Source organism: Indicator indicator, chromosome 16 (assembly GCF_027791375.1).
Source record: "Indicator indicator isolate 239-I01 chromosome 16, UM_Iind_1.1, whole genome shotgun sequence".
NCBI lineage: Eukaryota > Metazoa > Chordata > Aves > Piciformes > Indicatoridae > Indicator > Indicator indicator.
This window is the reverse complement of record NC_072025.1, coordinates 1,531,939-1,545,706: the sequence shown is the minus strand read 5'-3', so window position 1 is coordinate 1,545,706 and position 13,768 is coordinate 1,531,939. Positions and strand designations below refer to the sequence as shown.

The 13,768-nt window shown below is 63.1% G+C and overlaps 1 protein-coding gene across 1 annotated transcript; it reads right to left on the bottom strand.

Moving 5' to 3' along the window:
- Positions 1-2,071: 2,071 nt before the first annotated feature.
- Positions 2,072-12,399, bottom strand: PARP6 (poly(ADP-ribose) polymerase family member 6). Its single transcript, XM_054388114.1, is given in 23 exon segments — positions 2,072-2,174; positions 2,632-2,716; positions 3,121-3,184; positions 3,341-3,420; positions 3,770-3,839; positions 4,020-4,092; positions 4,195-4,307; positions 4,987-5,035; positions 5,518-5,585; positions 5,701-5,766; positions 5,853-5,978; positions 6,081-6,173; positions 6,267-6,362; positions 7,354-7,407; positions 7,803-7,983; positions 8,972-9,121; positions 9,358-9,424; positions 9,527-9,617; positions 9,744-9,804; positions 10,725-10,819; positions 10,939-11,022; positions 11,024-11,142; positions 12,261-12,399. Coding segments are annotated over 23 exon segments (2,127 nt in total).
- Positions 12,400-13,768: the final 1,369 nt, after the last annotated feature.

The window sequence follows — 13,768 nt, the reverse complement described above, 5'->3', positions numbered from 1 at the left end:
TGGGAGAGGAGGTGATAGAAAACAGCCCTGAGGAGAAGGACTTGGGGGTGCTGGTGGGGGAGAAGCTGGCCAGGAGCAGGCAGTGTGAGCTTGCAGCACAGAAGGCCAATGGCAGCCTGGGCTGCATCCAAAGCAGTGCTGCCAGCACAGCCAGAGAGGTGATTCTGACACTGTGCTCTGCTCTGCTCAGACCTCACCTGCAGTACTGCATCCAGCTCTGGAGCCATCAGTGTAGGAAGGAGATGGAGCTGATGGAGAGGGTCCAGAGGAGGGCCACAGGAATCATCAGGGGGTTGGAGCAGCTCTGCTATGAGGCCAGGCTGAGGGAGCTGGGGGTGTTCTGCCTGGAGAAGAGAGACCTAATAGCAGTCTGCCAGGACCTGAAGGGGACCACAGGAAGGATGTAGAGAGATTGTTTGCAAAGGCCTGCAGGGTCAGGACCAGGAGCAATGGCTTCAAACTAGAGCAGAGCAGATTGAGATTGGATGTGAGGAAGAAGTTCTGCAGCAGGAGGCTGCTGGAACACTGGAACAGGTTGCCCAGGGAGGTGGTTGAGGCTTTATCCCTGAAGATATTCAAGGTGAGGCTCATGGAGGCCCAGAGCAACCTGATCAAGTTGGGGATGTCCCTGCTGCCTGCAGGGGGTTGGGCTGGATGAGTTTTGGAGGTCCCTTCTGGCCTGGACCATTCCATGATTCCAAACTTCCTTTGGAAAGCAGCCCATGACTGTGGTGGGGCAATGATGAACTGCTCTGGGGGGAGCTGATTTTTATATTTTTTCAACCCCTCAGACTCTAGAAGCCCTGGTGAGGCCCTCCCCCACACCCCCCCTACCACCCTCCCACCCTGTGGCCCCAGGTGGCTTTGTGGCTGATGCCCTGAGGGCTGAAATTCCACTGCCATGGCCTTCTGCTGCTGTGACCACCCTCGAGAGCCTCAGGACTTTGGGGAGCCTCTGCACCCAGCTCCCTCTGCCAGCCCCTGGGACACTCCCACAGCCTTTCTCCAGTGGGTTTGGATGTGGCTGTGCTGGCCCCGATGCTGACTCTGTGGGTGCTGGGTTCAGCTCGGGCTGAAATCAACCCCAGCCCCTGGGAGCTTTCTTTGGCCTCTTGTCTGAGCCCCTGTGCTGGCACTGGCCCCTCTGGGGTCCTGTCCCCTCAGCGTCCTCATATGTCCCTGCTGTGGTCTTAGCCTTTACCCCAATCCCCAATCCCCTCCCTGCAGCCTCAGCCCTTCCCCATGATCCCATCCCTTCCCCACAGCCCCAATCCCTTCCCTGCAGCCTCAGCCCTTCCCCACCATCCCTTCCTTGTGACCCCATCCCTTCCCCATGATCCCTTCCCATCTCCATGATCCCATCCCCTCTCCATTATCCCTCCCCACAAACCCATCCTCACAATTTTATCCCCTCCCCATGATTCCACCTCTTCTCCACCATCACCTCCCATCCTGTCCTCTCCCACCCCATCTGTCCCCTCCTCATGATCCCATCCCCTCCCCTCCCCGTGATTCCACCCCTTGTCCACCATCACCTCCCATCTGTCCCCTCCTCATGATCTCACCCCCTCCCCACGATCCCATCCTCCCCACCCCCTCCCACCCTTCCCCTCCCCACCCCGCACCGACACAAGTTCCTTTTCTCTTTTTTTTCCCTTTTATTTTTTTCTGCTCGTTTTGGGGTTTCTTTTGCTTTGTTGTTTGCTGCTTTCTTGGTGATGTTTTGATTTTTGTTGGTTTATTTATTTATTATTTTTTGCTCGTTCCTGGCAGTCGCTAAAAACTCCTCGGCCGACGGCGGCCGCGCCCCTCCCCGCAGCTCCTTCTCCACCGCTGCCACAGCCTCGGACACACGGCGGAGGAGGAGGGGGACAGGACGGGGACGAGGGACTGCTGAAGGCGGCGGCCGCTCGCCGGCTGCTTGCTGCCCATGTACAGGGCGGAGCTGCCGGCCCGGCCCCGCCTGAGCCCTGCCTGGGGCGGGGGCTGCGATCGGCTCCTCCCGCCCCGGCCCGGCCCAGGCTGTGCGCTCGCTGCCCGCCGGGGGGCGCCAGGGGATCCCCTCCGCCGCTCAGTTTGTGTACACCTGAGTGCCGATCACGCGCATGATCTCCTTCTGGATTTTGGGGTCCTGAGTATTGATATTGGCGTCTCCCACTTGGCCATCCTCATACCTGCCGGGGGAAGAAGGGTTGGGGGTGGTCCTGGGGTGTCCCTTGGGTGCTGGGAGGGTGAGGAGGTGTCCCATGGGTGCTGGGCACGTGGAGGGTCATCCCAGGGGTGTTCCATGGGTGCTGGGAGGTTGAGAGGTTGTCCCAGGGGTGTCCCTTGGGTGCTAGGAGGGAGAGGATTTGTCCCAGGGGTGTGCCATGGGTGCTGGGAGGGTGAGAGGTTGCCCCAGGGGTGTCCCTTGGGTGCTGGGAGGGTGAGGATTTGCATCAGGGGTGTGCCATGGGTGCTGGGAGTCTGGATGGTTGTCCTGGAGGTGTCCCATGGGTGCTGGGAGGGTGAGAGGTTGTCCCAAGGGGAGTCTCACGGGTGCCAAGGGTATGCCAGGGGTGTGGAGGAACATGGTGCCAGGGGTGTGCTGGGGTGTGCCAGGGGGTGCTGGGGGTGCAGCTGGGCACTGACACAAAGAAGAAGCGAGTGCAGACGTGGTCTGAGACAGGGCAGACCCAGATGTTGCCATGTTTCTGCAGGTCCTTGGAGGTGATGACTGCAGGGGGCAAGGGCCTGTCAGGTGGGCACCAGGGGAGGGAGGTCCCTGCCGGCTGCCAGGGACCAGACTGCCTCCTCCAGCCACCCTGGAGCCAGGGAGGGACTGCTGCCTGCCCCCACCCCGCGCTGTGTCCCCCAGCCCGCACCGTGACCCCACCCCGCACCGTGACCCCCACCCCGCGCCGTGACCCCACCCCGCCCTGTGTCCCCCACCCCCGCCGTGACCCCACCCCGCCCTGTGACCCCCACCCCGCGCCTTGACCCCACCCCGCCCTGTGTCCCTCACCCCGCGCTGTGTCCCCCAGCCCGCACTGTGTCCCCCACCCCGCGCTGTGTCCCCCAGCCGGCACTGTGTCCCTCACTCCGCGCTGTGACCCCCAGCCCGGGCTGTGTCCCCCACACCTTCACACAGCGCGATGCAGTTGAGGTTGCGGCTCTGGAGGAAGCGGGACTGGATCGAGCGGCTCTGAGGGGAGGGCAGGAGCCGTTACCCGCCCTGCCCGGCCCCGGCACGCCCCTTGCCCGTTCTCCGGCCCCCTGCCCGTCCTCCCGCCTCCTGTGCACCCTCCGCCCCCCCGGCCCCCTGCCCATAATCACGCCCCCTGCCCAGCCTCCCTCTCACCTGGGGAATCGTGTTCATCCGGTTGTACCTCTGCACCAGCTCATCCTTGGAAGGCATCCGGTGCTGCCCTTTGCCCATCCCTGCGGAGAAGCCAGGGGCGGCGGTCAGCGCCCGGGCACGGAGAAGCCCCGGGATGACAGACGGACGCATGCCACAAGACGGGGACAAAAACCACGCCGAGCGCTCCCCGACCCTGGGCACCCCCTCCGGAGGTGGTCACAGCAGTTTCGAACGCCCAGAAGCCGTCGGGGGAGGGTTAATTCCTTGACACATGCCCTGCGGCAGGGGCCGGACGGCGGCGGGAGGGACGCAAGACGCCGCCCGCTGCTGCGCGGCTCCGAGCGCCCCCGGGGCCCATGCGGGAGGCAGGGATGGGAGCCCGGGCAGGGCTGAGCAGCGCAGGGCTGGGCAGCGCAGGCAGCCTCTTACCTGAGTATCCGAAGGAAATACTGGAGATGGGGCTCAGATAGATGCCCTTGCCATAGGCTGCTCCATGCAGCTTGCGGGGAAACACCAGGGTGAGCGCCGCGGGGTCCCCCCGACCAGCTCGGGCACGGTTGCTGGAGGCAGCCCAACCTCCGCGGCCAGCCGCCCGCCCCCTTCCCCGCGCCCCCCTGCTTGCCTGCCTGCCCGCCCGCCCCCGGGGAGGGCTGCGGGGCGGGGCGGAGGCCGGCCCTACCTGCAGCTTGGTGTAGGAGGCGTTGACCAGCCCGTTGCGGAGGATGGAGTGCCAGTTCTCAATGTGAGAGCCACTGCAAGAAGGCCACCTCAGCCCCACCGTGCCCGCCCTGGGGGGGGTGTCCCGCCGCCACCCCCACCCCCCACGATCCCCCCCCGCCGCCGCGGGCACTGACTGGAAAGCAAAGGTGCTGCCGTAGAGCTTCTTGGCGGTGCGGAACCGAGCCTCCTTGGCGGGGGGGCTGCTGAGCAGCAGGAACTGGTGCGAGGTGTGCATGAACTTCAGCTGCTACCAGGGCAAAGGGACCAGCAAAGGTGGGGAGAGAGGACGGACAGACAGACAGACAGACAGGCAGGCGGGCAGAGATCATGCACGGCAGCCTGGCCCCATGCCTGGCCTGCCCCAGCCCTGCTTTGGTCATCCCAAGCCTGGCAGGAGGGCCTATGGGATGATCCCCAACCTCCATCCTGGATCCTGTCTTCTGCCTCCCACACCTCACAGGCTGCAGACCCCACCCCAGTGGCTGCACCCTACAGCCCAGACCCTTACATCACTCCCTCCCCATATCCTGCAGCCTGCATCCTCCCTGTACCCCACGTCCTGCATCCCATGCTCTATGCTCCACATTTCATACCCTACATCCCACCTTCCATACCCTTCATCCCACATCCAACACCCCACACCTCACATCCCAATCCCATACCCTTCATCCCATATCCCCATACCCTCTGTCCTGCATCCCATATTCTACAATCCCACACCCTATAGCCAGCACCTTGTATCCCATGTCCAGCATTCCACTCCCCATACCATGCACCCCACCTCCCAAATCCTACATCCTGCATTCCATACTCTATGTCCTACATCCCATTCCCTCCATTGCACATCCCATATCCCACATCCCCCCCTCCCACCCTCTCCACCCCACCTCCCACCCCTCCACTTGGAGCCTGGCCAGGCCACTTACCCTGCTGAGAGGCAGCTTGACAATGTGGGATCTGTTGCTGGAAATTATCCTCGGGAAGAGGAGGAGGAAGAAGAAGATGAGGAAGGGTCACATAGCGGGGTCCCAAGCTGCCCTGGGAGCAGGGCCAAGCCAGGAGCTGCCACACAACCCATCCTGAGTGGGGTGGATAGCCAAGAACCCTCAGGGAGAAGTGGACCAAGGGAGTGGTGCTGTGGAGGCCCAGCTGTCCCCCACTCCATTCCATGCCCTGGGGGATGTGTGGCAGCAGAGAGAGACAGGAGGCAGCAGACAGGAACATGGGGCAGTAGGGAGGGACATGGGGCAGCAGGGAGGGACAGGGGGCAGCAGGGAGGGACAGGAGCAGCAGGAGGGACAGGGGGCAGCAGGGAGGGACAGGGGGCAGCAGGGAGGGACAGGGGGCAGCAGGGAGGGACAGGAGCAGCAGGAGGGACAGGGGGCAGCAGGGAGGGAGAGGGGGCAGCAGGGAGGGACAGGAGCAGCAGGACAGGGCTGCAGCACCCTCGGCCTTACCACTGCAGGAGGGGATGGGCCAGGGGGTCCAGCTTGTCCATCTGCTTCTTGATCTCCAGGTAGGACCCCTGGCAGAGGTGAGAGGGGGTGCAGCTGGGTCCACTGGCCCCCAGCAAACAGTGGGAGGATGGGGATGTGCCCAGGCCAGAGGGGAGTGGCATGGGGCAGGGGGTGGCAGCAGACCTGCGTCATCTCACGGATGGACATGACACTGTCCAGGGCCTTCTGCAGCCGCTCGTAGTTCTTCTTCTGTGTGTGGGAGAGCAGAGGGGTTGCCATCAGAGGGGTCACCAGGGCTCCCAGGGCTCCCCAGAACCAGGGAGCTTGCTGCCTACCTTGGGGTTGAAGGCAAGTGTCTTGGGGTCGTTGGGGTCCACCACGGAGGGGTAAGGCTCAAAGATGATGCTCTTGCGAGGGGACTCCAGGGCAGCGCGGCACATGGCCACCAGCAGGTCCACCACCTGCAGGGCAGAGCGTGGGCTGGAGGGGACAACGCCCTGAGGGGACAACGCCCTGAGGGGGCAGCGTGGTCACCCCTCAGCACCCAGCCCCTCCTGGCTCACCTCAGCGCCCGTAGCCACCTCCTCCGCCGCGCCGGACATGACCCCCAGGGTGTAGAAGGAGAAGACGCAGAGCTCCCGGGTGCAGACTGCCGGCTGCAGGGGGCACAGGAGGCACCAAGGGGCAGGGTGAAGGGAGGGGGTGGGCAAGGGGCAGGGAGGGTGTCAGCCTGGCCCCAGGTGGCACACCTTGAGCATGGAGCCGTTCTGGAAGACGTGCTGCTCGTCACACACCACGCAGTACTCGTTGAGCGTCGGGATCCGCTGCTCCGCGTACTTCATCATCTGCGGGCACCGCCGGGCACCCCCACCCAGGCGTAAGGGGCACCGAGGGGCAGGGGGCACCGAGGGGAAGGGGGAACAAGGGGCAGGGGGCACTGTGGGGCAGCAGGCACCAAGGGGCAGCTGGCACCAAGGGGCTGGTGGCACTGAGGGGCAGGGGGTACTGTGGGGCAGTGGGCACCAAGGGGCAGGTGGCACTGAGGGGCAGGGGGTACCAAGAGGCAGGTGGCACCAAGGGGCAGGGGGCACTGTGGGGCAACGGGCACCAAGAGGCATGTGGCACCAAGAAGCAGGGGGCACCAAGGGGAAGGGGGTACCAGGAGGCAGGTGGCACTGCAGGGCAGGGGCACTGCAGGGCAGGGGCACTAAAGGGCAGGTGGCACCAAGGAGCAGGGGGCACCGAGGAGAAGGGAGAACTGTGGGACAGGTGGCATCAAGGGACCGGTGGCACCATAGGGCAGGGGGACCGAGGGGCAGGGGCACCAAGGGGCAGGTGGCACCGAGTGGCAGGGGGCACCAAGGGGCAGGCAGCACTGTGGGGCAGGAGGATGGGGAGCAGGGGTATGGGGAGCAGAGGGCAGCATGCTCTAGACAGTGGGGTGGGGATAATTGGAATGTGGGGAAGGGTAAAGCATGCTCCAGATAATGGGATGGGGATGAGTGGGATGTGGGGCAACAGGTGAGATGATCCAGGCAGTGGGATGGGGATGAGTGGGATGTGGGGCAACAGGTGAGATGATCCAGGCAGTGGGATGGGGATGAGTGGGATGTGGGGCAGTAGGCTCCAAGAAGTGGAATGCAGCTCAGCAGGCCAGAGGGCAGCACAGAGGATGTTCCAAGCACTGGGATGGGGATGAGCAGGATGGGGGCAGGAGCTGGGCAGGACACAGAGCAGCACAGAGGATGCTCCAAGCACTGGGATGGGGATGAGCAGGATGGGGGCAGGAGCTGGGCCGGCCAGAGGGCAGCAGGGAGGGCAGTGCAGGATGCCCACCTGGACAAGGAAGCCATACTCCAGCGTGGGGATGTTCTTGCAGTGGCCGCCGACCTGCGCCGGAGCCAGAGGGAGCCAGCTGCGTTATCTCCTTTCCCCCCTGCACCCCAACCTCTGCCTGGCACCGGCAGCCCCAAACACCCCCCTGGCACGGCAGGACCCCCCGAAACCCCAAGGCCCTCCTGGGGACACCGCCGCAGGGGAGAGGTGGCACCAAGCTGGGGGATCAAATCCCACAGGTCCCTGTGGCTGGCATCCCAGCTCGCCCCTGAGCACCCAAGGGTGCTGGGTGAAGGCACAGGGGAGAAACCCCCTGGGGGATGCCCCTCCCCCCTGGTGCCAGGGGCTCTCCCCACCCCACAGAGAGGTGACCCGAGGCCAGCAGAGCCCCAGGGAAGCCAGGAAGGGGAAAAAGAGGAAAGCAAACCCCGAGGCGGGGAGGCACCCACCAGGATATTGAAGGGGGCGACACCTGCCTGGGTGCCGGCCGGGGGGTAGCCAAAAACCTCCACCTTGGGGTTCTTGACAGTGCAGGAGACGGAGCGGTTCATCAGGCGGTTGGCACGAGCCTCGGGCACGCCCAGCTTGCCCTTCAGCACCGAGTCCTGGATGACAGGGAAGCTGGGAGACCTGCGGGCACACAACCCCCCTCAGCTCCCAGCTCTGCCACCAAGCAGAATCACAGAATCACAGAATGCCAGGGGCTGGAAGGGACCTCCAGAGATCATCCAGTGCAACCCCCCTGCCAGAGCAGGGGCACCTAGAGCAGGGCACACAGGAACACAGCCAGGCAGATTTTGAGTATCTCCAAAGAGATATTCGTACAGAACTTCAATCCAGCTCAGCCCCTTCTGGGTGTGAGATGGGGAATTAGGAATGCACAGGAAACACTCAGGAGCACACACAAAAAGCTTAGACAAACACAGGCCCTCAGAGAAGTCTCTTGCCAGGAAACAAAACAACAACGACAACAAAGACAAAGCAATGCAAATCAGCTCGGTTCTAGGAGTGAGTTCATTTGGCTGACTCCATTAGTCGAAGTTATTAACAGGTTCCAGCAACCTTAGAGCACCATCACCACACTCAAGGCTTTCACAGAATCACAGAATGCCAGGGGCTGGAAGGGACCTCCAGAGCTCATCCAGTCCAACCCCCCTGCCAGAGCAGGGGCACCCAGGGCAGGTCACACAGGAGCACATCCAGGTGGGGTTGGAATATCTCCAGAGAGGGAGACTCCACAGCCCCCCTGGGCAGCCTGTTCCAGCTCACCCTCACAGTGAAACAATTCTTCCTCCTGTTTCTTCCTCCTGTTTCCATGGAACTTCCTATGCCTCAGCTTCCACCCCTGTCCCTTGTGCTGGCATTGGGCATCACCCAGCAGAGCCTGGCTCCATTCTCTGGGCACTCTCCCTGCATATCTTTATCAACAACGAGGTCCTCTGTCACCCAGAGCCACATTCACCCTCTGGCTGCTTTGGGGGGCAACCATCACCTCGTCCTCAGGCTCTGGCAGGGAGCAGCAGCATCCAAAGGGGCAAGTAGAGAAACTGAGGCACCCTGCCAGGTCTCCAGCCACCCAGAGGGTTTGTTCCTTTAGGGGACACCGTTGGGCTCTTACTTGGGGATGGGGGAGAAGATGCTGAGGCCAGCACGGAACTTCTTGATGGTGCCACTCGTCTTGAACCAGCTGTGCCGCTTCTCCTGCTGGGTCTTCAGGAAATCGTTGCTGAGGTGCTTCCATTGTTGGGATGTGAACATGCCCAGGATCCTGGCAGAAAGGTGGCAGGGATGCCTGAGTGGCGGTGCCAGTACCCACGACCCGTGCCCATGGTCTATGCCACCCAGCTCCTCCTTCTTCCTACCCAAAGCTGGTGGTGAGCTGACCACAGGGCTGGGTGGCAAGTATGAGGTGGTGGTGGCATGGGGACAAAACGGCGACCCTGTGGATCACCCCCTCCCCTACACCCCCACCTTTGGGTGCCCATCTCACACTTCAGCTCTTACTTCTTTAGCTGCAGGCCCAGCCCGAAGCCCTCCTTGTTGGACGGCTGGAAAACCTCGATGGACGGTTCTGGGGATAGGAAGAGAGCAGAGGAGGAGTCAGCGGTGCCACCCCCCCTGCCCACCCCCAGGGCGCAGGGACCGCCCCGTCCCGCCCACCCTCTCCACTCACCGGGGCCATCGAGGTACTGGGAGAGGGAGAAGCGCAGGCGGAGGACGATGGGCTCCGTCCGCAGCACCTTCCACGCTGTCGCCACCTCCTCCTGCCGAGGGACAGCCACCCTTTGGTGCGGCCACGGGGACCCCCCCTCCAGCCAGGCAGGGAAATCTGGGCACCCCCTATCTCCCCACTATGCCAAGGCTGCTGGGGCGGCAGCCCAGGGACTCACATCGAGGAAGCTGATGTTCACGTGGAGGTCGATGTCCACGTCATCGATGGTCCCATACTCCCTGTGAAGATACGGGGTGCCAGGGCAGGGGGCATGGGGTGAGGCTGGCAGGGGGCTGGTACCTCTCTCTGGTGCCCACCAGTGCTTGTGGGGGTGGTGGCAGGCATGTGTGGCTCCCTGGGTATTGACTACAGGCACCCGTGGGATCAGGATGGTGCAAGGAGAGCACCTGAGATTGTGGAAGGGGGGCTGGGAGTGGCATGGCTGGGGCTCAGGGGTGGCACAGCTGGGTGCCCAGAGATGCCACAGCCAGGTGCCTGGGAATGGCACAGATGGATGCCCCAAGGGTGGTACATCTGGGTCCTGGGGATGGCATGGCCAAATTTCTGAGGATGCCATTTCAGGTGCCCCAGGGGCAGCATAGTCATATGTCCCCTGGATGGCACTTCTGGGTGTCTGGGGATGCCACAGTATTGTGCCCATGGATGCCACAGATGGGTGTCTGGTGATGCCATCATCAGGTGCTCCATGGATGGCACAGCTGAGTGTGCAGTGATGCTATAACTGGGTGCCTTGCATATGGCACTGCTGGGTCCTCTGGGATGGCACCAACTAAGTGTCTGTAGCTGGCACAGATGAGGGCCTGGGGATGTCACAGTTAGGCACTCTGGGAATGCCATGTCCAAGTGCCCCAGAGATGGCACAGCCAGGTGCCCAGGCATGGCACATCTGGCTGCCCCAAGGATGGCACAGCTTAGTGCCCAAGGGATGCCAGTGCCAGGTACCTGGGGAGGGCACAGCTGGGTGCCATGGTGATGCCACGGCCAAATGCTCTGGGAATGCCATGGCCGTGTTCCCTGGGAATGCCTGGGGATTGGCACAGCCTTGGGAATGCTGTGGCTGGGTGCCTGATGGGTGGCACAGCTAGGTGCCCACAGGCAGGCTGGGCTGGTGCAGGGGTGGTGGGCAGTGGGCACCCACCTGACGGCCACGGCATTCTCGCTGTAGATCTCCTTCACGGCCTCGATGTCGGCGTCCAGCTGCGGGTGGCGGTACAGGTCGGCGGCACAGGTCCCCTGCAGCACAGCATCCCAGGGCACCGTCACACCCATAGCCCCATGCCCAGCGCTGGCAGACCCTGAGCCCTGCCCCCTGGCACCCAAAGGTCCCAGCACCCAGAGCACCCAGCGCTTACCTGGACGCCATAGAGGAACTCCTCAGACTCGTTGTCCCCGTCGGAGTCATCGTCCGTCCAGTACTGACCCTTGAGGTCCTGGGGGACAGAGAGTTGGGGGGCAGCAGATTAGAGAAGGCAGAGAAGTTGAGGGGCAGCAGGGATGGAAGGAGAGGGTTGGGGGGCAGCAGGTTATGGGAAAGTTGCAGGGTGAGTTTGAGGGCACTGGTGTGGGGGGAGCAGATTAGGAGGGACAGGATGGGTGGGAGCAGGTTCTGGGAGAGTTGGGAGGGACCGAGTTGAGAAGCAGTGGGGTGGGGGAGCAGGTTGTGGGGAATGATTTGGGGGAGCAGTTTGAGGGGCAGTGAAATGGGGGAGCAGGTTGTGGGGAATGATTTGGGGGAGCAGTTTGAGGGGCAGTGAAATTGGGGAGCAGGTTGTGGAGAATGATTTGGGGGAGCAGTTTGAGGAGCAGTGAAATGGGGGAGCAGGTTGTGGAGAATGATTTGGGGGAGCAGTTTGAGGGGCAGTGAAATTGGGGAGCAGGTTGTGGAGAATGATTTGGGGGAGCAGTTTGAGGAGCAGTGAAATGGGGGAGCAGGTTGTGGAGAATGATTTGGGGGAGCAATTTGAGGGGCAGTGAAATGGGGGAGCAGGTTGTGGAGAATGATTTGGGGGAGCAGTTTGAGGAGCAGTGAAATTGGGGAGCAGGATGGAGGGAGCGTTTTAGGCAGGGAGCAGGATGGAGGCATTAGGATGGGGAACAGCAGGTTGGGAAGTGGGATTGGGGGAGCAGTTGGGAGGGCAGCAGGATGGGGGCAAGTGGGTTGGGGGCAGAGGGGTGGGAGGCAGCAGGATGCAAGGAGCAATTTGGGGGCAGGGGATGTGAGTGGTTTAAGAGGGCAGCAGGATGGAGCAGCAGGTTAGAGGGAGCAGGTTGGGGACAGCAGGTTGGGGACAGCAGGTTGGGGACAGCAGGTTGGGGAAAGCAATATGGGGACAGTAAGATGAGGACAGCAGATTTGGGACAGCAAGATGGGAACAGCAAAGTGGAGACAGCAGGTTGGGAAAAGCAATGTGGTGACAGTAAGATGGGGACAGCAGGTTTAGGACAGCAAGATGGGGAGAGCAGGTTGGGGACCGCAGGCTGGGGACACTAAGATGGGGCGAGCAGGTTGGGGGACAGCAGGTTGGGGACACTAAGATGGGGAGAGCAGGCTGGGGACACTAAGACGGGGAGAGCAGGTTGGAGACAGAAAGATGGGGAGAGCAGGCTGGGGACCGCAGGTTGGGGACAGTAGGATGGGGACAGCAAGATGGGGCCGCGCACAGTGTTACTAGACAGCCCCGGCCGATGGCGAGGGGCTGTCCTCCCCCGCTAGGCCCGGCCCCTCCACGGCCGGGGGACAGCTGGGGACAGCCGGGGACAGCCGGGGACGCGGGGCTTGCCGTCCCCCTCCCCCCTCCCCACCAGTCGCCCATCTCGATCAGGCCCCGTTCTGCCGCTCCTCCCCCCGCGGCTCCGGGACCGGCTGGTTCCGCCGGGCCGGGCCTGGGGGCGTCCCCGTGCGTTCCCCGTGGCTCTCGGGCGGCGGGACCCCCCTCACCATCTCAGCGGCGGCGGGGCGGGCCTGTCGGCGGCTCCATGCCGGCGGGCGGGCGGGCGGCCATCGGGCCCTGACGTCAGGGCCTCGGCGCGGGCCCGGCGCCGCCGCCGTCACCCGGCAACGCCGCCGCTGACGTCACCCGCTGGGGACACCCCCCCCTCCCCCCATCACCACCACGCACCCCCTGGAACCCCCCGGCATCGGGGTGTCCGCGATGGGCACCCGCCGGTGTCCCCAGTGCCGACAGCATCCCTGGTTCCCTGGGGTCCCCATCACCCCAAAGCAGTGCCCAGCAGAAAGTGCCCCCCGGGGGAGCTATGCTGGGTCCCCTCACGGTGTTCCCACAGCTCACGACAGGGTGCTCAGTGTCCCCAGTACGTGGTTCCCAGCACCCCCAGCACACAGTCCCCATGGCCCCAGCACAGGGTGACCATTTTGGGTCCTCACATCGCTGGCCCAGTACCCCCAGGGTTCAGCACATGGTTCCCCAGTGTCCTCCTGCACCCAGTACACGGTGGCCGTTTTGGGTCCCCATGTGGCTGGCACAGTCTCTCCATGGGCCTCATGACTCACCCCAGTGTCCCCCAATATCCCCTGGTGTCTCCAGTACATGGTGGCCATTTTGGGTCCCCAACATAGCTGGCTCAGTCTCTCCATAGCCTCATGGCTTATCCCAAGGTCCCCCCATGTCCTCAGTGCAGGGTGACAATTTTGGGTCCCTATGTGGCTGGCATGGTGTCCCCACAGCCTAGCGCAGGGTCCCTAGGTCCCCAGTGTCACAGGTGCCCCACAAACAGGGTCCTTACAGTCCCAGCACAGTGACCATTTTGGGTCCCAGTATGGCCGGGCCAGCGTCCCCAAGGCTCGGTGTAGGAGCTCCAGTGTCCTCAGTACATGGTCCCCAAGGTCCCAGCTCAGGGTCCCCAGGACAGAATGAACATTTTGGGACCCCATATGCCTGGCCCAGTGTCCCCCATGGCCCAGCACAGGGTCCCCAGTGTTCCCAGTAGAGGGTCCCCATGGGCTTAGCACAGGGTGCTCAGTACAGGGTGCCCGTTTTGGGCCCCCATATGGCTGGCATGGTGTCCCCACAGCCCAGTACAGGGTTCCTAGGTCCCCTGTACTGTGTGCCTATTGTCCCTGCACAGCGTTATGGTGTCCCCCATTATATGGTCCTCATGGTGCCAGTATGGGGTAGAAATATTGGGTCCCACTATAGATGTCCCAATGTCTCCCCAGAGTCT